The sequence below is a fragment of the Ostrinia nubilalis genome, chromosome 26 (genome assembly GCF_963855985.1).
Source record: "Ostrinia nubilalis chromosome 26, ilOstNubi1.1, whole genome shotgun sequence".
In the NCBI taxonomy this organism is placed as follows: Eukaryota; Metazoa; Arthropoda; class Insecta; order Lepidoptera; family Crambidae; genus Ostrinia; species Ostrinia nubilalis.
Window position 1 is genome coordinate 6,772,049 of NC_087113.1, and position 27,477 is coordinate 6,799,525.

General features: G+C 39.6%; 1 protein-coding gene across 1 annotated transcript in view; it reads left to right on the forward strand.

Moving 5' to 3' along the window:
- The window catches only part of LOC135084616 (ryanodine receptor), a 205,479-nt gene that overhangs the window by 43,572 nt on the left and 134,430 nt on the right, over positions 1-27,477 (forward strand). The window contains exons 3-24 of the mRNA XM_063979388.1: positions 4,089-4,238; positions 6,679-6,732; positions 7,624-7,638; positions 8,996-9,073; positions 10,723-10,841; positions 11,255-11,324; positions 11,987-12,186; positions 14,794-14,976; positions 16,057-16,228; positions 16,898-17,067; positions 17,789-17,913; positions 18,365-18,568; positions 19,170-19,339; positions 20,243-20,433; positions 20,888-21,028; positions 21,558-21,712; positions 22,189-22,330; positions 22,996-23,206; positions 24,600-24,677; positions 24,981-25,111; positions 25,568-25,658; positions 26,074-26,223. Of these exons, the coding sequence (XP_063835458.1) occupies positions 4,089-4,238; positions 6,679-6,732; positions 7,624-7,638; positions 8,996-9,073; positions 10,723-10,841; positions 11,255-11,324; positions 11,987-12,186; positions 14,794-14,976; positions 16,057-16,228; positions 16,898-17,067; positions 17,789-17,913; positions 18,365-18,568; positions 19,170-19,339; positions 20,243-20,433; positions 20,888-21,028; positions 21,558-21,712; positions 22,189-22,330; positions 22,996-23,206; positions 24,600-24,677; positions 24,981-25,111; positions 25,568-25,658; positions 26,074-26,223 (3,000 nt within the window). The remainder of the gene's footprint in view (positions 1-4,088; positions 4,239-6,678; positions 6,733-7,623; positions 7,639-8,995; positions 9,074-10,722; positions 10,842-11,254; positions 11,325-11,986; positions 12,187-14,793; positions 14,977-16,056; positions 16,229-16,897; positions 17,068-17,788; positions 17,914-18,364; positions 18,569-19,169; positions 19,340-20,242; positions 20,434-20,887; positions 21,029-21,557; positions 21,713-22,188; positions 22,331-22,995; positions 23,207-24,599; positions 24,678-24,980; positions 25,112-25,567; positions 25,659-26,073; positions 26,224-27,477) is intronic.

Consider the following 27,477-nt stretch of genomic DNA (forward strand, 5'->3'; position numbering starts at 1 on the left):
GGTTACAAACAATAATACTGTAAAGTTTCAACAAAATCCGTTCAGCAGTTTTTGCGTGAAAGAGTAACAAACATCCAGACCAAACTTTCGCATTTATAATATTAGTAGGATAGTAACGATTTCACTATGCATTCGTTACCAAGTCTGTCCTACCTCTGTCGCATATCCGAAACCATTTGCAGTCTATTGATCACACAGCCTCGGTGCAGCTCGCTATGTGCATTTGATATGATATAGTCTTGTATAGTTGTCAATTTATGACCCATTCGAATCGGCTCGATTTATGGTTATTGGATAGGGTTAATGCCGATTTGCCACAGATTCGTCACAGGGTATAAATTCGTCATACTTCATATTTCTGGTGAAAAAAACTTTTAAAATAGAGAATAATTGCAGCTCCTGTGACTAGCTTTTGCTCGTGACTTCCCCCACGTGAATTGCGATATTATTATTTCAGAAAAAGAATCAATAATATCATTAATAGTCTACCTAGATATCGAATATTATTCTATAAAGTTTCATTCAAATTCTCTCTGAAGGTAGATATAGCCTTCAAACATTATCCATTCAAAATTTTAATATTATTAGATTTAATTACGATATGTACTGGCAACCCTGATCAAACAAAGAAAATCATCGTTAAGAGGGCTCCGGCATAAGTGAGCGGAAGGCTTTTGTCCCGAATCGGGGGGAAACTATATTCTTTCCACTGCCTCCCCTTTATTTGCTCTTCACTCGAGTGCTGATGACCCTTTGATGAACGGCTAAGTAAGCAGCCATTTAATGTCAATATGGGAAAAGATAGTATTTGGACACCACACAGAACAAGAAAAGAAAGAGAATGATATACGTACAATAAATGATACGGTGTTTCTTTAGAAAAATCTCACTACAAACATTTATTAGAGCCAAGCTTTTAACTCTACACTGTTAAACTAGCTCTACATCTTAGATTATGTGGTGCGGCACAGCCGTTTCGCTATCGTCACATGTTATATTACTACAATTACTTCTATTATGCAATACTTAACTTCTGTTATACTGTATACTGTACTTAACTTCTGTCATAAAATACTTTAACTTCTGTTATAAAATACTTAACTTCTGTTATACAATACTTATGTTATAAAATAGCTTCGATTGGCTCGTCTTAGCGGGCTACCGTTCGACGTGTGCATGAAAAATTGTAGGTGATTTTTCTGCTGAATATTTGATTGTAGCAATCGGATGTTCGTTCATAATAAATGCGAAAGTAACTCTGTTTGTTACCTTTTTATTTTAAGTTAAGTTCAGACTGAACTGGTTCAAATGAAAAGTATGAAAATAGTTTCCGATGTACATGTTAAAGGATAGTTTTTCTCCCGAAATCATCCCTTAATGGGGTGATACATACAAAGTAATGTGTTTTGAACTGGAGATTTAGCGATGCCTGTGACATAACGACAATCACGAACGAACGAACGAAACGAATGAACTAGTGCTTCATAAGACACAAAGTTGGTCCAGATTACACCAGCAATTGACCCAATTTTGGGATGCTGATTTATTTAACACCACTAGCGTGTGAATACGTTGGTGGATTCTGGAAAAATCCATTCCATTTGCACTTTGGTACGAGCGTGCAACCGATAGATAAAAACCTTTTTGGGGCTCCGTAGTCAACAATGAACTCTGATACAAAAAAGGTTTTTTGTAAACTTAACATCTACACAAATACACTCGACATCAAATAAATCGCACCTCCCGCGACAAGCATATTGAAACGTATGCTTCCCCACTTCCCACCAATATTGGCACCATTTGAAAGCCTAGTTCTAACCTTCATTTCATTAAAGGAAAGGTTTTTACCCCAAAAATGTGTCTTTAGAAGGATCCAGAGTCAATTCTTCAAAAAATAGGTAGTTACGCTAGAGCCAACTTTTATGGCTATAAAACTGTTAAGTTGGGATTAATCGCTATCCATCTGTTAAAGAGGACACGTGAGATCATTATTTGGTTTTATAACCATAAAAATTGGTCTAATTGATCCCATAGGTGGCCCCAAAGTAAGGTATTTTTTCAAGTCACATTTGTGGTATATGTTAATCATTTATTAAGAAATTAAATGTGATTTTCTTTAAGGATATTTATTGGGCTTTCAAATAACACCAATATTGTTGGGGCACCATGATTGTGTCAGAAGAAAATCGTTAAAGTTCGCGTCGCGGAAGGTGCGGTTTATTTGATGTTGAGTATATAATTTAGTGTGCACTAATATAATGTAGATGTGACATAATGCGTGTCTTGAAATTATTGGTCGATCGATCCAATTAATGAAAGACCTTTCAACAGCTTTTGCTCGCGTCCCTAAAATGAAATTAACAATTTATAAAGCAGCAATACGGAACAATTACTAATTACAATTTGCGTAGTCATAAAAAAAACATTTCCAATGCGACGGTTATTAAAATTCTTCGCTGAAACTCTAAAGTTTTGTCGTGAAATTCTTTTCAAGAGACGGTGCACGGTATGCCACAGCTTTGCGACTAAACGCCAGACTGCGGGCAATACTCGTATATATCTTATTTATTTATTTAAAAGTAGCTTTTTTCCGCGCCTTTGCCCAAGTTAATTAATAATCCATCCATATTCTAGGTATAGCCTATGCTCATCAGAGATAGAAATAATTTTTCTCCGCCCACTAACATAGTATCTACGTTTAGTCGCCGCGGTAGTTGCTAGTCGCTTAAGTACTAGGTAGCTTATAAGTTGTGTTCATTTTACGACTTATTTCCTTATATCCGATGCTAATTCTTCAATTGCATCCGCAAATTGGACTCAAAATTATGTCGATTTATTGTATCATCATCTGCAATGGATATGTCAACGTGAAATTGTGAACTCTGTCAGTTTAATATAACGCATCAGATTGTAAACTAACAGTGGGTTAGGTTAGGTTAGATTGTAATTTAACTACGTCAGATTATAATCTGACGGAATTCACAATTTTACGGTGACAGATATAAGACTTTTCGTAAGTCTGTGGCGGTCACCAGATGACAGAGACAAAACACGCGCCAAAAGCTGACCTCTGACTCTTAATTAAGGTTCACATTAGTGTGAACGCTGCTTTGCCTCCCCTTGACCTAATTCTACATGTAACTTGGTAAAACGAATTTTATATCTCGCTCTAAGTCCTTGATGAAATGTGTTTGCTCTCACTACCTCACGCCAAGATATGCCAAGTTTTCATGGCTCGTAAATTTTGAAATGCTTTGTTATTATGAAAGTTGAAGTTTTTGGCAATAATATCAGGGATGTGTCACTCGTTATTATTATGTTTTGTATGATTCAAGTTCATTCGCGTTGATTCATGAATTGGTTTAGCGTTTGTCTACATTTCCCACTGGCCAAACGGGTTAAAAAAAGTGGACTGCATTTCTTCCGCTACTTATTTACCGCATCGGCGGTAATGTGTACTGCAAGCAGTAGGTGTAGTAAGATAGCAAGTTATATTTGGGACGTGTATAATTTGAATATCTATCATCATCATTTCAGCTACAGGACGTCCACAGCTGGACATAGGCCTCCCCCAATGATTTCTAGATTGGCCGGTTGTTAGAGGTTTATATCCAGCGCCTTTCTGCAATCTTAATGCTATTTATTCATCATCATCATCATTCCAGCCATAGGACGTCCACTGCTGAAGATAGGCTTCCCCCAATGATTTCCAGATTGGTCGGTTGGTAGCGGCCTGCATCCAGCGCCTTCCTGCTACCTTTATAAGGTCTTCGGTCCACCTTGTAGGTGGAAGCCCTACGCTACGCTTTTCAGTACGTGACCTCTACTCCAGAACCTTGCTGCCCCATCGGCCGTCAGTTCTGCGTAATTGTGCGCTGCCCATTGCCACATCAGCTTGTTAATCCGTTGGCCTTCAGCGACTTTAGTTCATTTACAGATCTATGCTATTTCATCACCATCATCATTTCAGCCATAGGACGTCCACTGCTGAACATAGGCCTCCCCCAAAGCTTTCCACTTCCAGCGCTTCCCTGCTACCTTTACTATGCTATTTATTAACTTGCTAATCACATCTTTCAACCTTGCAGGAGGACATGGTGTGCCTCTCGTGCACGGCCACAGGAGAGCGAGTGTGTCTGGCGGCTGAGGGTTTCGGCAACCGGCACTGCTTCCTGGAAAACATTGCTGATAAGAACATACCACCGGACCTGTCGCAGTGCGTCTTTGTCATCGAGCAGGTGAGAGAATGAGATGGAGTAGTTGAGATAAGCAACAAAGATCAGGTGTCAGCACTGATGGGTCACCGACAAGAACTTACCACCAGACTGTCTCCTCTGTCAGAAATCCTCATCATAATCATGTCATTCCGTATCATCTTATGATACTATCAAAGTGCGTCTTTGTCTTTGAGCAGGTGAGAGAAAAAGATGAATAGATAGCAAGGTGGGGCTACCACTGCTACCAGCACTGCTCTTAAAGAACCTCTGCTGTTAATACGACCAAACGTGTCGCGTGTCGTGTGCGTCCTTGTCATCAAGTAGGTGAAATAAATGCCTATCTAGGATAGAAGTAGAAAAGCGAAGAGGTTTGACTATTAGCAACAACTGGCACTGCTACTTTGAGGATATAAAAGCTTAGAAAAAACCGCCAGACCAATCGTAGTGTGATAGGAAGTAAGATAGTAGAAGAATTTCTTTCACATTTCAGTCTGGTCAATGCTAGATAAGCAATGTAACTCGTGAGTCGTGACTTCCCGATCGCTTCACAAAACACAGTCATCATAATTACCACAAAGCAATAAAGTTCCAAACAATGTGGTTATTATTGACCGGTAGAGGCCAAAAACAGTCTGTTTACAGATTCCTAATCCAAAATGCGATGGAAGCGTCAACCTGAATAAATTATAAACCCGGTGCTTAAACGCCGTTAATATTCCGCCACCGAAACCGACATTATGTTAACCCTTAACGGACCAAGCTAAAATGACATTGTATTATAGACTTTATTGAAAGGTGATAAGGTCCAACATCGTATGATGGGAATTTGAGAACGGTTAAATGGATCGTGGTTAATACAAAACTGTTTGCGATGCCTACATTAGGCTGGGGACACACTGAAATTCTAATCAAATACAGTCTAGGAGAGACCGAGGAGAGTTCTAACAGAATAATTTACTTTAAATATCCCAGGTGGGCTAATATGGGGGCAATGTAAAATAGTATTGACAGTTTTAGATGACATGATGTGCTTATCGTGAAAAATCGATAAAATGCCTCGATAAAAGTTTATCGTGGCGCGCATCCTAGAACCATATGTAGAAACAACAAAAATAAAATAAAAATCAGACCAACCGAATTGAGAAACTCCTCCTTTTGTTGTAGTCGGTTAAAGAGCTCCTCGTGTGTCCTAAGCCTAAAATTGTTTAGTGTGTGGCACCAGTTTTGAACGTCATATTTCATGTAATTATGTCTATGACGTCACTAATAATCCAACTACCAAATACAGGGTGCTCATTTGGTTAATTCGATACGACATAATTATCCTGAATGCGGATAAGCTATAATTTGGATTTTTATAGGTCATTCATGAAACGATTTAGATATTGAATCGTAGGGCCCAAAAGGTAAGGAAACAATATGTATGTTTACCTGTTTTCTTTTTGTTTGACCTTCATTAGTGCCAAAATACTGGTTATAACTGAATAAATAATGTTGATTTGATTTGACGAATTATATTTCGTCTGGGGGTCATAATTACTAGTCCAGTCTCTAATCCATTTCAGCCACAGGACGTCCACTGCTGAACATAGGCCTCCCACAATGAGTTCCATATTGCCCGGTTGGTAGCGGCTTGCATCCAGCGCCTTCCTGCTACCTACCTCTCTAGCTTACCAGTAGCAAATTGAGATAGAGTTTTATTACCAACACCCTGTATGTAGTATAAAATTGACATTGGCTAAGAATAGATCAGTTTAAAAAGTATTTGGGTATGATGGCACCTGTCGACACGTCGCTCGTTTTTATTAGGGCACGCATTGACAGATGGTATGTGTCACACGCTATTTATACTGAGCGGTCCAAAAGTCTAACCCCCTTACTAATAAAACTTACACGCTCGTTGATCAGTGTTTTAAAGTGACGTTTAGTATGGAAATGTCATTTTAAAACAGTGTTCAACAATTGTGTAACTTTTTATTAGTAAGGGGGTTAGTATCTAACTTTGTTAATAATGATTCTATAGTCCCACAAGGTGGACAGATGACAGAATGGTTTATAAGGATAAAGGGTGCAGGAAGGCGCTTCCAACCCGCCATTCTGGAAATTATTAGGGAGGCCTATGTTCAGCAGTGGACGTCCTGTGGTCGGAATGATGATGATGGTTTCTATAATTTAAACCAATAAATTGATTGAACCAAAGACCAGCCAGAGATATAGCGCGCCAAAGCTCAAAAGTGGAGGCCCGTGACGTCACTGCGTGGTAAAAAGTGTAGCACGGCGTAACGTTACGCGTAATTACAACTTTGTAATTAATCGTTTGCTTGACAAATAAAAATAATACATGTTCATTAAGCTTCGAATATGTGTACTCGTACCTACTTGACGAGCAATTAGTTTAGGATACTAGCCTATGTAGTACTTAATAATTTATATGATTTAATGCTATTTTTTCATTTCCCAGGCGCTATCAGTGAGAGCATTACAAGAGTTGGTCACAGCAGCAGGCTCCGAGACGGTGAGTACTTAGCACAGTACACAAAATTAATGTATATTCCACATTATATGTTATACCTGATCGATTAACAGTAAACACCTATCCGGTATCTTGTACACCTTATAATCTTCAATTATAACTAAAACACAGGATATTTTATGTACTTTTTATGTGCCGTTCATTTGTTGAGTGTATATTGTCGTGCAATTTCAAATGTTTTTATTTATTTGAACACTACATTTAAATTCTCTTCTGTACTTTAATTTTGTAAGTTTTAAAGGCTCTCACTCACTAGGATCATTCGTTGCCATACTGAACTAGGGCCATTTGTTATGCGATGAAAACAAAAAAAAATTAGATGAGTAAAGTAAGGTATTTAAATAGAAAAAGTACATGGGCTTAACCTGCATCGCTCTTGTTATCTTGGATATTGTGTGTCCTGAAATAAAATAAGGTGACCGAGTGGTGGTCCCAAAGTGGTAGTAGTGCTAGCTATATTTGGAACGTATATAGAGCTCTAAAGGGGCTGATAACTACTAATAAATTTAAAAGTGAGGATATGAATCAGAAGAACTAATTGGTAGTTGCGTTGCTATAGATATAGATACTAGATTACACAATTTGAAACCAAATACTGCAACTTACTAAATTATTAGGTACGGAAAAGAACTCTCGCAAATCGAATGCTTTTAGTGTGTACCCTCCTTTAATTAAAGTCTATTTTCCAGTGTATGTATGTTTTGTGATACGAAAACTGAATATTTTTGAAGCAAATGATCGGCACATCTTTCTAAATTGTCTCAGAAAGTTTTAAAAGGCAAATCTTTGTGTCAACACACGTCTTTTGTGTTTAACAATATATTCTATCCTTTTGTGAATAATGACCCCTCTTAACTGTCCATAATTTTACAGGGCAAAGAAAATTTAGTAAGTATACTCGGAATCGGTAAACCGCATGTCATAATCACATCACTAAATTGAGAATTGGCCAAATTGTTTTACTCTAAAATCGGTTTTTTAACAACGAAAATTGTCTCTATTCCATTCTTTATTTCTATGCGTTGGTGCGTCACTAATAATGATGGCTCATTTTTTTATTCAAAAAATACAGAATGTTTTCATTGCATGTTTTTTTATTGGAGCAGCAAAATATTTTGTGCAAATATTACAAAAATATTGTGCAAAATATTAATTTCTTAATGCTATATTTTACAGTTAACCATCACTAGTATTTGTCGTGTCTATTGTTAACACATTCATTTCACTTAGTAGTTACATTTTTACGTTTCAAATAAAATAAACACAGTTTAAAATAAGTCAATATTTTATTAATTTTGTTTTTCTTCTTCATATATTTTGAAATATTTCGTTTGACGTACATAGGAGTATTTACAAAATCTTTATTTATTCTACAGCTCTACAAGCTTACTATAGATTTTAAAGAAATAAATTAATCTTAAGTGAATGATTCCTTTCATTCTTAAATACATTAATTATATCAATGATAACTTTTTACCTTTTTACTGTATTTTTTCTTGTTATAATCTTATAATTGATGTAGGTAGAATTAAAATTCTGATTTCAGGTAAGTTTTTCAATTAAACTAGTGTGCACTTAAATATTCGTACAAAATCCTTATTTGCTTACTACCTAAGTATTATTCCAAATCATTAGGTATTAAATTGCTAATTGAATTTTTATTAAAGTTCTCTTGGTCTCTTACCCTGTATTTTGTAATTTTATATTTTGAGTGAAACTTTTATAAAAAGAATGAATGAATATTGTATCGCGACAGACATTTTTTTTAATAAGGAAACTTACAGTTACTAATTTAAATTGAGTGCAGTGAAAAAAAATTATGGTGGATAATATTAATGGAGAAGAAGACAGCTGGAAAATAATGTATAATAGAAATGAGAGTGAATAAAAATTGAATAACTCTTTATTGTACATCACACAAAACAAGAAAATAGACACAAAAGAGACGGCACATTTTAGGTGATCTTATCACCATAAAGTTATCTCTTCCAAACAACAACCTACCCAGATGATAGTTGTTTAAAAAAAAACTCAATAAATGAAAGGGAAAAAAATATCCTTGGACATTTTATACAGCGCCATCTAGTCTCAAACAAAGCAAAGCTTGTACTATAGGTAGCATACAATGAAAATTAATCCAAGAGAACTAAAAGCATGGCAGACAAATATTTAATTCGGCAGCCTCTAAAGACAGTTATTTCAAAATGGCGTCACATTATAAACTTTGTTTGTTCATCTGTTACAGGGCAAAGGTACAGGGTCTGGACACAGGACGCTACTGTACGGCAATGCTATACTGCTGCGACATCTCAACAGTGACATGGTAATTTATTTTGTTTTATATAACATACTGATATAGCGTAGGACCGGCCGTTGTGGAAATCCTTGGGGGACGCCTTTGTTCTGCAGTGGACGTCATTTGACTGAAATTAACGAACGATGCAATATATGCGAACATCAAGCCTCCTGGGACAAACTTGACCTTCACTGGTTGGGTTTTTATTAGCGGTCAAGCTGTAGATCCCGGCTACACAGGAGTTGCAGCGGTAGAAACGAGAGGTGGGAATAGTCCCGTGAACATCAGGCCTCAAGCCAGAATTGGGAGGCCTTATGTTCGCATATTTGTCCCTTAATCACTTACAACATCCACGGGTAGACTGGGAGTGGTCCTATTCTGCTTTATCAAAACTCACGGCCAAAATGACACTAAAGTATCTAAAAAGTAAAAGTAAATTCAGTAATATTTTCACTATTCCCATAGATTCCCATGCTATTCGAGTACAAACGACAACAGCATATCAAGTTCAACACTGTTACTGTTACCCCTTATGTAGTTTATATAAGGTGCTTTTTATAACAAAAATGTATGGTCGGACGTGCTGTCAACTGTATAGTCAGCGTCAAATAGTGTTCGTGACACCCAAAGTGACCAAAAAGTTGATGGCACAACCTTATTCCAAATGTAACAAAAACGTTGCGAACGTTTTAGCTATAATTGAACGATTTTGAAAATCCAAATGGCAAAGATCGGAAACAGTACCCGACATTAATGGCAGCGCCCTCCTGCGAATGACATTTCAGTGTTTTCCAACGTGGCAAAAATCAGAACTAACGATCCGGTATTGGCGGTGGCGCCCCTCTGTCAATGTCACCAGTGGGTCGGTTCAGTGTAGGACATCTATACTTTGTCACAAAATATTTGACGCTGACTATACATAAATGCAAATTCAAATCGTGCACTGGCATTGCAGTGATCACATGCAAACCGAGCGTTAGCTATTGCAATGCCTAGAAACATGCACATAATAAATGGCTTCCATACACGTGCAGTTCTCGAGGGACTTTGTCGCTTCGGCTGTCCCGTATTCGACACCGTTGTCTCATCTCTTGTGTATTAGCACATCCATACTAATATTGTGTGTATGGTTTGAGATAGATTAAACCGTGAATAAGTCTAAGCTACTTTTAATCACAATAATTTATTTATTTGATCACCAACAAGGTTACATTGAGGCTTCACAAAATAAAACTTAAATCACCCCTTTAAGTTTAGGCCATACAATGTTGTATAGATCATTATGTGTGCTGAACGAATATCAGAAGATGATTGCATCTGAAACTGGCTGGAAGTCTGAAAAACTCTTTCAGCCATTATAAGACTGGTTTATTCCCTCCTAAATGGTAGTGGTAAAAGATTGTATAAAACTGATAGCCGTTACGAGAAAAAGTTCTTGAGACCACGGATCGGTAGATGTAGTGTAGGCAGGCCTCCCATTTGTAGAACCGTTGATATGTTAAAAGTCGATCCAAATGGGGTCAGCAAAAGGCCTCTGTCCAGAAGTGGACGTCCATTGGTAGAAACTAGAGAACAAATCGAACTCAATTAGAGAGCTAAATGATGCCACGTTAACCTCACAACGTATTGGGAACTGAATTTTCTTTTGTCATTGACATATTCTCTCTCTCTTCCAGTACCTGGCTTGTCTGTCCACGTCATCATCACAAGACAAGCTGGCCTTCGACGTGGGTCTGCAAGAACACTCGCAGGGCGAAGCCTGCTGGTGGACCCTGCATCCTGCTAGCAAGCAAAGGTAATAACTTAAAGAAAAGATTTTGATGAAACAACCACGGACTCGAAAAAAGTGCACTAACCCCCTTATCAATAAAAGTTACACAATAGTTCAACTCTGGCTTAAATTGTCATTTAGTATGGAAATGTCATTTTAATCCAAGGTTTATCCTAGTTTTTTATTAATAAGGGTATAAAAGTATAAAATTTTCAATCATGGTAGGTAAATTGCCCTATAAATAAAAGTTCTAACTCAAGACTAGGTACCATAAATTAAGTTCTTCATTAACAATGCAAAGTTATATGCAAGGCTCTTTTTTACTGTGAAAGTATTTACTCTGCACAAGATGTGCTGAAAATGCATGGTCTCGAAATAAGTCCTTACAGCCACATCTTTATTGCCAATGTTATATCTATCTCTTTTTTATTCCATAGATCTGAGGGTGAGAAGGTGCGAGTCGGAGACGACTTGATTCTGGTGTCGGTCGCAACTGAGAGATATTTGGTAAGTCTTGTGTGAGAAAACACCTTAATATAATATTGTAAATTACTGTTTATTTATAAGTCCAGCAGAGTATTTGCTAGAGCAAGGCTGCTAAAACCCTATGTGGCCCCCGAAAGAATTTAAAGTGGCCCGCGCAAGTATGGGTTGATCATAATAATTGAGTCTTTATTGCGCTTGTCCTGAATGTAACTGAAATAGGAAATGTAAGTGCCCCGTCGTTAACAACTGAATCCACCATCTGGCTCGACTCTTTGGTTGAGCAGCCTTAAAATTGTGTAATAATTACAATGTAATGTAACGTTCTTACGAGTGCAATGGCTCAATAAAAGCTAACGCTCAATTTTTAAAGCATTTTAGTTAATCAACTTTTTTGTGAATGCTCGACTTTATGATCGTAATTCTCACGGCGATTAAGCATTTATTCTTTTTTTGTTCAAAAATTTCCTGTTCATTTGTTTTTGAAATATTAAAGTTGCAACAAAACACAGTGTATTTTATAATCGAAGTTCAAACAGTGAATTATCGATATTATCAGGTAATGGTAACATAGCTTTTTTTTAGTAACATTGTTGCCACTTTATTTAAACCTTATTCCCTCGTTTTGAGGTCCAACAAAAACAGAAAATTTTGAACATCCTGTGATCGTTTTATGTCTTTTCCAGCACACAACAAAAGAGAACGAAGTGTCAATAGTCAACGCGTCATTCCACGTGACACACTGGTCGGTGCAACCGTACGGGACAGGGATATCCCGCATGAAGTACGTGGGCTACGTGTTCGGAGGCGACGTGCTACGGTTCTTCCACGGAGGCGACGAGTGTCTGACCATACCCAGCGCCTGGGCTAAGGAGACTGGACAGAAGTGAGTTGATGATGTTAGCGAAAAGAGTTCTTATAACAAAGCGTGTTAGGTTCATAATGCTGTTATTCCACGGAGGAGACGAGTGTCTGACAATACCCAGCGCCTGGGCTAAAGAAACTGGACAGAAGTGAGTTGAAGATATTTGCAAAAAGAGTTCTTATAACAAATCGAGTTAGGTTCACAATGCTATTCTTCCACGGAGGCGACGAGTGTCTGACCATACCCAGTGCTTGGGCTAAGGAAACTGGACAGAAGTGAGTTAAGCAAAAATGGTTCTTATTACAAAGCATATTAGGTTTATTATGCTTTGTTCACTGCGGTTCTTCCACGGAGGAGACGAGTGTCTGACCATACCCAGCGCCTGGGCTAAGGACACTGGACAGAAGTGAGTTGCAGATGTTTGCGAAAATGGTTCTTATATCAAAGTGTGTTATGTTCATAATGCTGTTCTTCCACGGATGAGACGAGTGTCTGACCATACCCAGTGCTTGGGCTAAGGAGACTGGACAGAAGTGAGTTGAAGATGTTTGCGAAAATGGTCCTTATAACAATGCGTGTTAGGTTCAAAATGCTGTTCTTCCACGGCGGAGACGAGTGTCTGACCATACCCAGCGCCTGGGCTAAAGAAACTGGACAGAAGTGAGTTGAAGATGTTTGCGAAAATTGTTCTTATAACAAAGCCTGTTAGGTTCAAAATGCTGTTCTTCCACGGAGGCGACGAGTGTCAGACCATACCCAGTGCTTGGGCTAAAGAAACTGGACAGAAGTGAGTTGATGATGTTAGCGAAAATGGTCCTAATAGCAATGCGTGTTAGGTTCATAATGCTGTGCACACTGCGGTTCTTCCACGGCGGAGACGAGTGTCTGACCATACCTAGTGCTTGGGCTAAGGAGACTGGACAGAAGTGAGTTGAAGATATTTGCGAAAATGGTCCTTATAACAGAGCGTGTTAGGTTCATAAAGCTGTTCTTCCACGGAGGAGACGAGTGTCTGACCATACCCAGCGCCTGGGCTAAGGAGACTGGACAGAAGTGAGTTTAGCAAAAATGGTTCTTATAACAATGCGTGTTAAGTTCAAAATGCTGTGCACACTGCAGTTTTTCCACGGAGGCGACGAGTGTCTGACCATACCCAGCGCCTGGGCTAAAGAAACTGGACAGAACTGAGTTGCAGATGTTTGCGAAAATGGTTCTTATAAAACTGAGGGTTAGGTTCATAATGCTGTTCTTCCACGGAGGAGACGAGTGTCTGACCATACCTAGTGCGTGAGCTAAGGAGACTGGACAGAAGTGAGTTGACGATATTTGCGAAAAGAGTTCTTATAACAAAGCGTGTTAGGTTTATTATGCTTTGTTCATTGCGGTTGTTCCACGGAGGAGACGAGTGTCTGACCATACCCAGCGCCTGGGCTAAAGAGATTGGACAGAAGTGAGTTGATGTTTGCGAAAAGAGTTCTTAAAACAAGGCGTGTTAGGTTTATAATGCTGTGCACACTGCGGTTCTTCCACGGAGGCGACGAGTGTCTGACCATACCCAGCGCCTGGGCTAAGGAAACTGGAAAGAAGTGAGTTAAGCAAAAATGGTTCTTATAACAAAGCGTGTTAGGTTTATTATGCTTTGTTTATTGCGGGAAGACCACGGAGGAGACGAGTGTCTGACCATACCCAGTGCTTGGGCTAAGGAGACTGGACAGAAGTGAGTTAAGCAAAAATGGTTCTTATAACAATGCGTGTTAAGTTCATAATGCTGTGAACACTGCAGTTTTTCCACGGAGGCGACGAGTGTCTGACCATACCCAGTGCTTGGGCTAAAGAAACTGGACAGAAGTGAGTTGCAGATGTTTGCGAAAATGGTTCTTATAACAATGCGTGTAGGGTTCATAATGCTGTTCGTGGTAGTAGCGCCACAGTGGCGCCACTAGTTTTAATACAATTTCTAGCGCTACTACCGAAGTAGACCAACGCTTCCTCAGTTCCTCACGTCTCTATCTAATTTGAAAGCGCCCTGAGACTTTTTTTTCTATTGCCAATAAAAACTGACTAAGGAGTTCTCTTCCTTTTTCACACTAAACAGCAATTTCATACCTAAACACCTATTCTTCTTCTTGTCGTTCTGACAACAAACCTACACAGCGTCAGTCCAAAACTCCGCCACAAGAATGGCGTTGTCAGTAGCCTTCATTAAATCTTCTTGCGTGCAGTTGTTTGGGCACGCAGGGCACGACATCATGTGCTTCGTCGACTGGGGAACAAAACCACACTTGCACTCCAAGTTTGAGCCATCCAAGAATCCCCACCTGAACAGATTGTCCTTATTACGGCCGACCTGCGTCCAAAGTCTATTTAAAGATTTCCAGGTAGGCCAGGGGAGCTCATGTCCAGGCGGAGGTCTCTCAAACATAGGGACAAAAGGGCAGGGGAGATCAGCTCTCTCGCGCCATAACCTGCATCTCTCTTTTGACCGATCGTCATGAAGGAGAGGAGGCACCTTTTTAACCTTTACGGCACAGGGTCGTAATTAAAAAATGGGTGCCATGTGTCACCTAGCTGGCGGATTTCTCGAACCCCTATTACAATAATGATACCTAATAAACATTTCTTCCACAGCATCGTAGTCTACGAGGGTGGTTCCGTCATGTCGCAAGCCCGTTCCCTCTGGCGGCTGGAGTTGGCTCGCACCAAGTGGGCCGGCGGCTTCATCAACTGGTACCACCCGATGCGAATCCGGCACATCACTACTGGCAGATACCTGGGCGTCAACGACCAGAACGAACTGTATTTGGTTAGCAGGTGTGTACAAAAGTAATGATAGGACAAATTGATATCTTAAACAATTATTCCAACACAACTTCTGTTACAGAACACAAAGTTCTAACCCTGAAAAGTAAATTAATTCGCAATAACAGTCAAAAAGAGATTAAACTTTTGAAACTAAGTAATGTTATTATGCTGAGTTGGCAGAAATGTGACGTTATTCATAACACAGAATTGCTATACAAAACATATGTGATTGGTACATTTTAACAGCTTAAAAAAAGTATTACATTTGACTGGTTGTATTAATAGCCTATGGATATCATGTTAGCGATGTTTTAAAGTGCATAGAAAAAGTACATCAGTGAAGTTAAGCTAAATAGAAAATAATAATTTACCAACAAACTATTAGCTTAAAAGGCCTGAACTAAGAAACTGTTTTAGGTTTTATTACACCTATGTTTACAAATTATCCCTAGTATCCATATACACTCAACATCAAATAAACCGCACCTTCCGCGACGCGAACTCTAAAGATTTTCTTCTGACACAATCATGGTACCCCAACAATATTGGTGTTATTTGAAAGCTCAATAAATATCCTTAAAGAAAAATACATTTCATTTCTAAATAAATGATTAACATATACCATAAATGTGACTTGAAAATAGACCTCACTTTGGGCTCACCTCTGGGATCAATTAGACCAATTTTCATGGTTATAAAACCAAATAAAGATCTCACGTGTCCTCTTTAACAGATGGATAGCGATTAATCCCAACTTAACAGTTTCATAGTCATAAAAAATGGCTATAGCTTAACTACCTATTTTTTGAAGAAGTGACTCTGGACCCTTGTAAAGACACATTTTTGGGGTAAAAACCTTTCCTTTAATGAAATGAAGTTTAGAACTAGGCTTTCAAATGGTACCAATGTTGGTGGGAAGTGGGGATGCATACGTTTGATAAGTGCTTGTCGCGGGAGGTGCGATTTATTTGATGCCGAGTGTAATATTTGTTCCACGTTGTAATTGTTTCCTGTATGCTAAATCACAATAGACACTACAAAATAATTTATTAAGCCCCAAATTGTAATATTTACTTATTTTCATCTCAGGGAAGAGGCAACCACAGCCTCTTGTGCCTTCTGTCTTCGCCAAGAGAAGGATGATCAGAAGGTGGTGTTAGAAGACAAAGACTTGGAGGTGATCGGAGCGCCCATCATCAAGTATGGTGACTCCACCGTCATCGTGCAGCACTCGGAGACTGGACTGTGGCTGTCTTATAAGGTAAGATCAACTTTATTATCATCATCAGGTCATTTAGTCTCCTTTGTAGGAGCAACACCCACTGTCACATCATCATCATCATCTCAGCCATAGGACGTTCACTGCTGATCATAGGCCTCCCATAGTCCAGCACCTTTCTGCTTAATACTAGAGGCAAATAAAGGTTTTGGCCTACACTTCTCACGTTGGTCAGAGGGGTTAAGGAGGCATGTCCCTATATGTATATTGCCTCTTATTTACCAATGAAAGCTAAGTTTATCGGAAAGTTAGCTCATTTCGTATTTTGAAAGAGTCTCAAGCATTGTCATTGTCAAGAGAGATTCGTCTAGATGCCAAGTTCGCATTTGGAAAATATTGTATAACCACTGGTCTAAACTATACAGGATGTTAGGTAAATGGTATATGCATATTATGTTAACATAAGCTAGCGTCGGCTTGATATATGTGTACTCGTAGTTGTTGCAATTCACGAAGGCGAGTGAGCTTTATGTGTGTGGTGGCTCGCTACTGTTCATTTTTCAAAAGTTTTGATAGTCATTATTACACTATCGTTATGTGCATGTACACGTACACACACAAGTAAAGCTCACTCGCCTTCGTGAGTTGCAAGAACTATACCATTTATAACTTTTATGATGTTTTATGACTTTTATTTATACTTGTCCTCAGTCCTACGAGACGAAGAAGAAAGGCGTTGGCAAAGTGGAAGAGAAACAAGCGATCCTACACGAGGAAGGCAAGATGGACGACGGGCTGGACTTCTCCAGATCCCAGGAGGAAGAATCCAGGACAGCCAGGGTCATTAGGAAGTGTTCCTCGTTGTTTACTAAGTTTATCAAGTAAGCTATAATTTAATTTTATAGTAGACTTATGCCCTTTCCATTCACCATCAATCCCTAATTTTTAAGTGACCCCTATGAAAATAAAATTCCTGTTATGTGCCACCATAGGGGTCACTTAAAAATTAGGGATTGATGGTGAAAACGGTCATTAACTTACTAAACCAAATATTTTTCTTTCTTTCTTTCTTTCTTTCTAAACTATCCCCTCTTTAGTAAATTACGTTTTAATGGATCCGAATTTTTATGTGGTTTTTAAAACCGTCTTGCAAAGACCTTGAGAAGATAATGTCATTTTCCAGTTAAGCCATGGTTAAGCTCTCGAAATAAATCCAAATCATTTGAGTGGTTGACACCATTAACCAACAATTCCAAGTCACAACTTCTCTCACTTCATCTTGTTTACCCAATCAGTTAATTTGGTTTACAACTGTCATTAATCGCTTTAAAAACCAACAAAACACTTTCTAGCCCTGAAAATTGGGTTAGTTTTCAATTTGCTATATTATGATTCAGTTTTTAATAGGTTTGATATCATAAATAGTTGATTGACTTACAAATTATGGGATTGAAGTATTTTCATTGCTCATGAAAAGTATGTCAAATGACTGTGGGGTAAAGTACCCAAATGGTAGTGTTAACTTATCCTGTCTATAAAATATATCAAGCTAAATTCTAATAAAGTATGTATTTCATTTGTTTTTGTTTTTCTTCCCAACAGTGGCCTAGAGACACTGCAAGAGAACCGTCGGCATTCCATGTTCTTTGCGTCTGTCAACCTGGGCGAGATGGTCATGTGTCTCGAGGACCTGATCAACTACTTCGCACAGCCCGACGAGGATATGGGTATGTTCTACACATCTCACATGTTTTTGAGGCTTTTTAACTTGGCCCACGGTCCAAGTCACGGAATAAATTCCGTGAAAAAAAATTAAACATTAAAGTGTTAATTTTTTTTTCGAACTAGAACAGTCTGAAGAAAAAATACTACTTTGCCTGGCCCATTCCCATTTTATTTGGGGTCTGCCCTCCGCGTCATGCGTCTCTAGGTGGCTCGGTCCTGAAGAAAAAATGTTTTAAATTAAAAACATTTTGAAGAAAATTGTTTATTTCGCTTACAAATATCTAGAATTTAGAGGCATATGAAATCAGTCACAAGAATAAAGACAAAACAAAAGACACGTTTAGTACATTTGATCAACATTTTAATTCAATACTTAGGTGCTTTTTTACAAAATGTTGCAATGAAATCATTATAACCCAAGAATGTTCCCTAACTTTCATCTTTTTCTTCCAGAACACGAAGAGAAACAGAACAAGTTCCGCGCTCTCCGGAATCGTCAAGACCTGTTCCAAGAGGAAGGCATCCTCAACCTGATCTTAGAAGCGATCGACAAGATCAACGTCATCACCTCCCAAGGGTTCTTAGCCGGCTTCCTAGCGGGCGACGAGTCAGGGCAGAGCTGGGATATGATCTCAGGATATTTGTATCAGCTGCTAGGTTAGTAATAACTATGTATTAGTAATATAGTCCACCCACAAGGTGGACCGACGACATCATAAAGGTAGCAGGAAGGCGCTGGACGCAGGCCGCTACCAACCGGTCATCATGGAAAGCATTGGGGGATGCCTATGTTCAGCAGTGGACGTCCTATGGCTGAGATGATGATGATTGCTAGTTTAAAAATAATTTTGATCGACTTCTTCGTAGTATTTCATACAAAATTAGAGCAAGCAAAAAGATGATTTGACAAAAATGATCTCCCCATAGCCACTTTTGTCAAATGAATCGGTGGAAAAGTGTAGCGTCATTTTTAGCAATTTTCTTTTATTTTCGTGTTAGGTTTAACATATGTTTAATCTAATATTCATGTGTAATGGTGGTGAATTATTAACCATTATGTAACGTGCATAAGTAGTAGGCAAATGTATGTGTAAATTAGTACAACAAACCTTCAAATTCTCATAAAAGTCTCAGTAAAGTGCCACATCTTTACCTGAAACTCATGGAAAAGAGATATGATTTTTCATGAAGTAAATCACTATTTGGGTGCATTTTAAGCATAAATAGACACTGGCAATAACCACATTTTCTTTTCTAGCCGCTATCATCAAAGGAAACCACACAAACTGCGCCCAATTCGCCAACTCCAACCGATTGAACTGGTTGTTCTCCCGACTCGGTTCCCAGGCTTCTGGAGAAGGCACGGGAATGCTGGATGTACTGCATTGCGTGCTCATCGACTCTCCTGAGGCTCTGAATATGATGCGGGTGAGTTATAAGCGTGGGCAGGCCTCCCACTAGGTGGACCGACGATCTGGTAAAGGTCGCGGGAGGTGCCTGGATGCGGGCGCGCAGGACCGGTCTGTAGAAATCCTTGGGGAGGCCTTTGTCCGGTAGTGGACGTCTTTCGCTTTTAAAAAGCACTTTACACGTCCCAGTATTACTTTAACTCGACCACTGCAGCGTGAGACAAGGTGGACCGACGACCTTGTAAAGGTAGCAAGAAGACGCTGAATGCAGGCCGCTACCAACCGGGCGATGTGGAAGTCATTGAGGAGGGCCTACGTCAGCAGTGGACGTCCTGTGGCTGAAACGATGATGATGGCCGTCTCCATTCATTTTTTTAAAGAAGAGATAGAAAAGTTATTAGATAAAGCCTGGTCCGTGAGCACGTAGAATTTTGTCCAATGACTCCAAGCTACCCATCCTTATCGCTCGCGCGTAATTATGTTGCTGTCGCGCTCGCACACTCACTGCGGGCGCCCGTCGCACAGTCGCGACAGCAATATTATTACGCGTGAGCAATAAAGATGGGTAGCTTGGGGTCATTGGACAAAATTCTACGTGCTCACGGACCAGGCTTTAGAGAACCTAAATAATTATAATTTGGTAATTTACTTGAGTGTAGTTGAAACACATATTACTAATAAGTTACTACGTATATTAAACACTGACTTTACAGAAAGACATGATAATAGATAATAGTTTAAAGAGTTATGAAAAAATACACTGCAAAATCTCCAAAAGTATCTTCAAAAATATTGAAGGGTTTGCAATTGACACTCTATTCTGTTTCTTCGTTTGATCATACCTACATGTTTTAATTTACTCTTACTTTATCGATTTTTGTATTGATCTACACATTTTTGACACAATTTTATTTCCCAACAGGACGAACACATCAAAGTGATCATCTCTCTACTAGAGAAGCACGGGCGCGATCCAAAAGTATTGGACGTCCTCTGTTCACTTTGCGTTGGTAACGGAGTGGCTGTCAGGTCCTCACAGAACAACATTTGTGACTACCTCCTGCCCGGAAAGAATCTACTTCTCCAAACACAGCTGGTGGACCATGTGTCGAGGTAATTTGGACCTTATTTTATTAAGATGGAGTTCAAAATTCTCTGTTTCTTATGCGTTGGTAACCTATCAAGTCCTCACAGAATAGTAACTGTGATGAAAAAATCTGCTACTTCAAACAGCTGGTGGAAAACGTGTCAAGGTATTTTAAACTTTGTGTTATTGAGATAAAGTTCGAGATTCATCTTTATAAGTAACGGAGGTGTGAGGTCATCACAGAACAACATCTGTCACATTTGACAGAGCATGTGAAGCACTTTCTGGATCAGGAACCAGTTTTTCGACATCTTGTATAGTTTAGAAGTAATCGAGTTAGATCACTTATCGTTTACATCCTGTATGCATGCCTTACGAAAATACCCTATATCCGTAAATATTAAACACATCGAAAAAGCCCCCTAACCCTTAGTATACATAATCACAGAGGCTATAAATTAACAGCGAGTTTATTTCCAGCGTCCGCCCAAACATCTTCGTGGGCCGCGTGGAAGGCTCGGCAGTGTACCAGAAGTGGTACTTCGAAGTGACGATGGACCACATTGAGAAGACCACGCACATGATGCCGCATTTAAGGATTGGATGGGCTAACACTGCTGGGTAAGGATTTATAAAATTAATGTCATTGGACATTTTTAATTAAGTTTAAAATAAGCAAAACTTGCCAGGCAATCGATATGAAACAGCACAGTGAATGATGTTTTAGCATTTTTACCCTTCACTGATTGGGTTTCCATTGGCGGTCAAGATCTTAAGATTACTGTGGTAGAAACGAAGCGCTTTCTTTGGCGTTCCATAGAAGACTATGTCCATTAGTGACGATTATAATAATGCAGCATAAGTATTATGAGGTAAATAATTTTGCTGCAAAGTTTAAAACTGCATTTGAAGAAACAGAAAACTTGACCTATTTTTTATTTGTGTTTTTTGTTAGTCACTTTTTTATAATTAAAAAATATAACACAAGGATCCTAAAACGTCAATTGACAAAAATCGGAACTAATAGTAATAATCCAGTATTGATAGTAGTGCCTTTGTACAAGGTGCTAGTGTCTGTAAATGTCGTTTATGGGACATTTCAGTTTTGTCAAACTATGTATAACCATGTTTCGTTTTTTCCAATTGCCAGATATGTCCCATACCCGGGAGGCGGTGAAAAGTGGGGAGGGAACGGAGTAGGGGATGACCTCTACTCGTTTGGTTTCGACGGTGCCTTCATGTGGTCTGGTGGACGAAAGACACCTGTTAACAGGACGCATGCTGAGGAGCCTTATATACGGAAAAGTGAGCACTATTCCTTATATTAAGACTCATATTTAACATGATTTATTTTCTGTTGGCTTGTTAAGTTTTCACAGTTTAATCCACTCCAACATTTTTATAGTAATTATCATAATATTGAAGTCTACAAAAAAGGCACAAAAATGGGCGTGTGCCACTTATGGCACACTAAATTTCTAAAGTTTTGTTACATTATATTGTTAAAAAAATTGTAATAGAGGATAAAACTTTACATAGAAAAGCTATGATTTGTAAAGATTCGGCTATAAAAGTTACAGTTACGCTTTAGTTAAGCTTCAACCACATGAACGCGTGCAGATCGTCATCGCGCCGGCGCGATCAAAGGCCAATGACAGGTCGCGCGACCCATGACAGTTGGCGCACTTTAGTGTGGTAGAAGCATTAAAAAATTAATATCTTTTTAATGGCAAGACGAAAGACAGTATTTTAATTAGTATTTCTCTAACATTTACTTCCAGGTGACGTGATCGGCTGCGCTCTAGATTTGACCGTGCCGATTATAAACTTTATGTTCAACGGAGTAAGGGTCACTGGATCCTTTACCAACTTCAACTTGGAAGGCATGTTCTTCCCGGTCATCAGTTGTTCGAGTAAATTAAGGTAAGAAGTACGAAGATAAATCTTCAAGAATAGTAAATTCATGCTATCTGAATTAGAACATAGGCAGAAAATAAATACTAGAACTTTAGGCCCTTATTACAAAAAAGTTAAACGCGCGTTGAATACTGGTTTAGAACATAATTTCCATACAAAATGTCAATATAAACAGGAGTTCAACGCGCGTTTATCTTTTTGTAATAAGGTTATCGTTTATGGGTGGATTAGACCAAACAAGAGTACCTAAATATTAATCTCAGAATAAACCGTCAGTTTTGACATATTTCCCATACTGAAACTTTCAATGTGCCAGTTATACCAGGAGTTACTCTCGGATAAATGTTTGGTCTAATCGGTCAACGAAAATTGTAAGGCATACCCGCAACATTTATCTGAAGATAGCTGGTAGAGGCTGTATGAGAAAGCTAGAGATCTTGCTTGCTTGTTTACGTCTATCGGTAGACTGGAGACTGCCTTTGGCTAAAGTCGTTGTAAACACTGGTGAGCTACTACATTAATTGCAGCTGCTGCTTGCGTGACATGTGCGGCTTTTAGGGTAAAATGTCCGGCCAAATAAAGCACACAAGCGGCTTTTGTGACCTGGCAACCCTATCCGCCATCTCTCTCTATTGGCAGGCCTACGGTATTTATTTATCTTTCTCCGCCAGTTGCCGCTTCCTACTCGGCGGTGAACACGGCCGGCTGCGCTACGCGGCGCCCGAAGGCTACTCCCCTCTGGTGGAGTCGCTCCTGCCTCAGCAGATACTGGCCTTGGAGCCGTGCTTCTACTTCGGCAACTTGTCCAAGCGGGCCCTAGCTGGGCCACCGCTGGTGCAAGACGATACGGCTTTTGTACCCACACCAGTGGATACTTTACAGGTATTTACCTTTCATATGTGAAATCGGTGTTATTAGTGTGTAAATGTACGATACTTTACTGGCTACTTGGCCAAACGGGCTCTGGCCTCCGCTGGTGCAAGACGATACTGCTTTGGTACCCACACCGGTGGATACTTTACAGGTATGTACGACTCAGTGAAGTGTAAAAATGTACGAAATAATATTTACCTGGGGCAGAAAAGTTCTCGAATGGCGACCACGGGCCGGACCCACAAGATGAACCGACGACCTCATAAAGGTAGCAGGAAGGCGCTGGGCGAATGGAAGTCATTGGGGGAGGCCGTCCTGTGGCTAAAATGATGATGATGAAAAATGTACAATACTTTTACTGGCAACTTGGCCAAGCGGGCTCTGGCTGGGCCACCACTGGTGCAGGATGATACGGCTTTCGTGCCTACACCGGTGGATACTTTGCGTACAACTCATCACTCACTGTCTCAAGACAAAAGTCTTCGAGCAGTGTGTGTTGCCAGTGATGGTATATGGATCTGAAACGTGGTCGCTTACTATGGGCCTCATAAGAAGGCTCAAGGTCACTCAAAGGGCGATGGAGCGGGCCATGCTTAGTGTTTCTCTGCGTGATCGAATCAGAAATGAGGAGATCCGCAGGAGAACCAAAGTGACCGACATAGCTCGCAGAATTGCTAAAATCAAGTGGCAGTGGGCGGGGCACATAGCTCGTAGAGACGATGGCCGTTGGGGTAGAAAAGTTCTCGAGTGGCGACCACGGGCTGAAAGACGTAGCGTGGGCAGGCCTCCTACTAGGTGGACCTACGATCTGGTAAAGGTCGCGGGAAGAGCCTGGATGCGGGCAGCGCAGGACCGTGCATTGTGGAAAACCTTGGAGGAGGCCTTTGTCCAGCAGTGGACGTCATTTGGCTGAAACGAACGAGCAATAACTCATCAGTGGAGTGTAAAAAGAAAGAGAGAGACGTACTTTTGAGACATATGGTGATTGAAACGCAAATTTTGAAGCCGTACCTCTAAAAGCTGCCTCAACCAGGTACGACTCGTTGCGAGGCTAATTTCATCGCCGCAGACCGAGCCATATTTTCTATTTTGTCGCTCGGGACGAGGCAGCCGCTCGGCCTAAAGCTGCCTCTAGTGGATCATTCTATTCTAGTGAAGGGTTTTGCCAATTAATCTCCACGCTTGGCAGGTGGGTTGGAGAGCGCAGTTTAAAAGATGTTTATCGGAGAGCGCTGCTGCCCGTTTCCTGTTTAATGTGTAGTCCCTAAGTCGCCTCTAAACACATCCGCGGGAAAAGTAGAGGTTGGTGACAAATCACGTATTGTACTCTGCCGTCTCCCCACGCCTCTAGTGGATACGCGGCTTTAATATTGGTCCATTAATTTATGATTATTTTTTACAGATTACTCTGCCGTCATACGTCGAGCAAATCAGAGACAAACTAGCGGAGAATATCCACGAAATGTGGGCTATGAATAAGGTAAGTCTAATGTCAATAAAAAGTCCTCCAACGAAAAGGATTAATTCTAACTATTCAAATGCAATAATTTTCCCGAAGGGACTGAAGTAAAAATATTAAAAATAAAAATCTATTTGAGCCATCAGCAATCAGTAATTTATCATGGAGATATCAGTGTGCTATTTGAGAATATTTTGGCCCCGTCAGATAAGTAATGTGTATCTCAAAAATAGAATCGACCCTATATGTTTCACCATATACAATAACACCTTTCTCACATTTCAGGTATAAATTAATACACTAATTAGATATTTTTTTTCGTAGATTGAAGCGGGATGGATGTACGGAGACCAGCGCGAAGACTTGCACAAGATCCACCCGTGCTTGGTGCCGTTCGAACGGCTCCCCGCCGCTGAGAAACGATACGACATCCAGTTGGCGGTGCAAACACTCAAGTAAATAACTATAAACGTCTTTTATTTCTGAAAAAACACTATTAAACGCCTAAGCGTAGTGCACCTCAATCCATTGCAATCTTTTGCGCTTCCCTTCTTTAGATGATTAAACCAAACCAAAGAAGTTAATATTCCTTCTGAATAGAGCAACAACCACGAGTTGTCAAACGAAACCGATTTTAGGATGTCATTTGGATGTCAGTTTCCAGAATTATTTCACTGTTTTGTACAATAATCAATCACTGAACCAGTCACCACGTTTTTAAAGCACTATCCACGATTTTAAAGCACTATCCGCGTTAGCCAATAAGTGCTAACGAACTGTCAAAACAGTTCATAACGCTTCTCTTTTTATCACACAGTGTTGCAGCTAGTGACATCTCGCTTGCTCAGTCCTTTGTTACTCTATTCCACTAGGTATATTAACTGTATGAATTAATATTCAATTTCTTTCAGGACTATTCTTGCTCTGGGCTACTACATCAGCCTGGACAAGCCCCCAGCGCGTATCCGCAACGTTCGTCTGCCCAACGAGCCTTTCATGCAGGCAAGTAGTCATCCTTACCCAATACAATAGGTACCCAATGCTTTATTAAATGTCACAGTGTGGTCAAAGTCTCACGACAATACAGTTTTGATTCGCATCGCACTGTGATATAACAATGATGTCGTCCAAGTAAATAAAAAAACAACTTTCTACTGTTTTGTGTTTCTGCAAGTAATCTAATTAAAATTCATTGTGGATCAAAAATTATCCCATTGGGTATAACATTTTACTAAAAATTGTTGCAAAATAGTACTTATTTTACTTATAAAGTACAGTAAAAACGACTCATTTGTATTTGATGAAATCCTTTTCACGAATTAAAAATTTGTCATGCTGAGCGTTATCTAGGACTTTTTATGAAGCCGAACTGAATTCTTTTTTGTTCTGATTAAATATTTTACTGTTTTCTTCGCAGTCGAACGGTTACAAGCCAGCACCCTTAGACTTGAGTGCTGTCACCCTAACACCAAAGATGGATGAGTTAGTTGACCAGCTTGCTGAGAACACTCACAATCTTTGGGCTAGGGAGCGCATCCAGCAAGGATGGACTTATGGACTCAATGAGGTCAGTTACATTACTTAGTTCTATTATTATTGCCTATTATTTTACGTATTGTATTATAGGTCGCAGGAGAACCAAAGTAACCGACATAGCTCGCAGAATTGCTAAAATCAAGTGGCAGTGGGCGGGGCACATAGCTCGTAGAGACGATGGCCGTTGGGGCAGGAAAGTTCTCGAGTGGCGACCACGGGCTGGAAGACGTAGCGTGGGCAGGCCTCCTACTAGGTGGACCGACGATCTGGTAAAGGTCGCGGGAAGAGCCTGGATGCGGGCAGCGCAGGACCGTTCATTGTGGAAAACCTTGGGGGAGGCCTTTGTCCAGCAGTGGACGTCATTTGGCTGAAAAGAAAGAAGAAGAAAGAAAGAAATTATAGGTCGCGCATCGAAAGTTGAGGCGAACACATACTCACACTGACGTAATATTTGAATCCAGAATACGCAAGACGTCAGCGTGACAAGGATTTTGTATCTGTATACGCTTTTCTTCTTTGCTTGTGTTCATGGCCTCAACTCTTGTTCCGCGAGCTATATGATTTTTTTATTTACATACATGTAAATAATATGTATAGTTTCGCTTTTGCAATGTCAATTAGCCATATATTTATTTGTATTATTTTTATGTTTATTTAATGTAGTTAATGTTATATTCGCTCCTACTGATAATTTTATATAATTTAGTTTCTTTGCCTTCGTGATTACTGACTTGGCCAAACCCGAGAGCTGCGACTCTCACACTTAATATGTCACTAGTATTTATACTAGGTGTGAGGGTCACAGCTATTTGTGTTTGGCTTTCATCACCAGTCAATATTCTTGTTATGTTATTTTTGTTAATATTCTTATTATCTTTGTCATGTTAGATTACAATGGCTGTAACTGCCACATTTGTTTGCAATACATCATCGAACATAACTGTTTTATTTGTTGTAAATACACTTGTATCTTTTTCATTCTTTTCTGTTTTAAATACAACAACTGTGACTCTAACACTTAATATTTATGACTCATACTTGGTGTTAGGGTCACAGTTTGTTGTGTTTGATCATCATCATCAATTTTGATTATTCATTTGTTTTTTTTACCATCGACTTCATCTACAAGGCAACGTCGCATCGATTGTCTTAACATTTTTCACGTAAGGGCAATTATGACAGCTGTGACTCTCATACTAAATATTTTACTAATCTATACTTGGTGTGAGGGTCACAGCTAGTTGTGTTTGACCGTTATCATCAGTGTCAACATCCAACAGTGAAG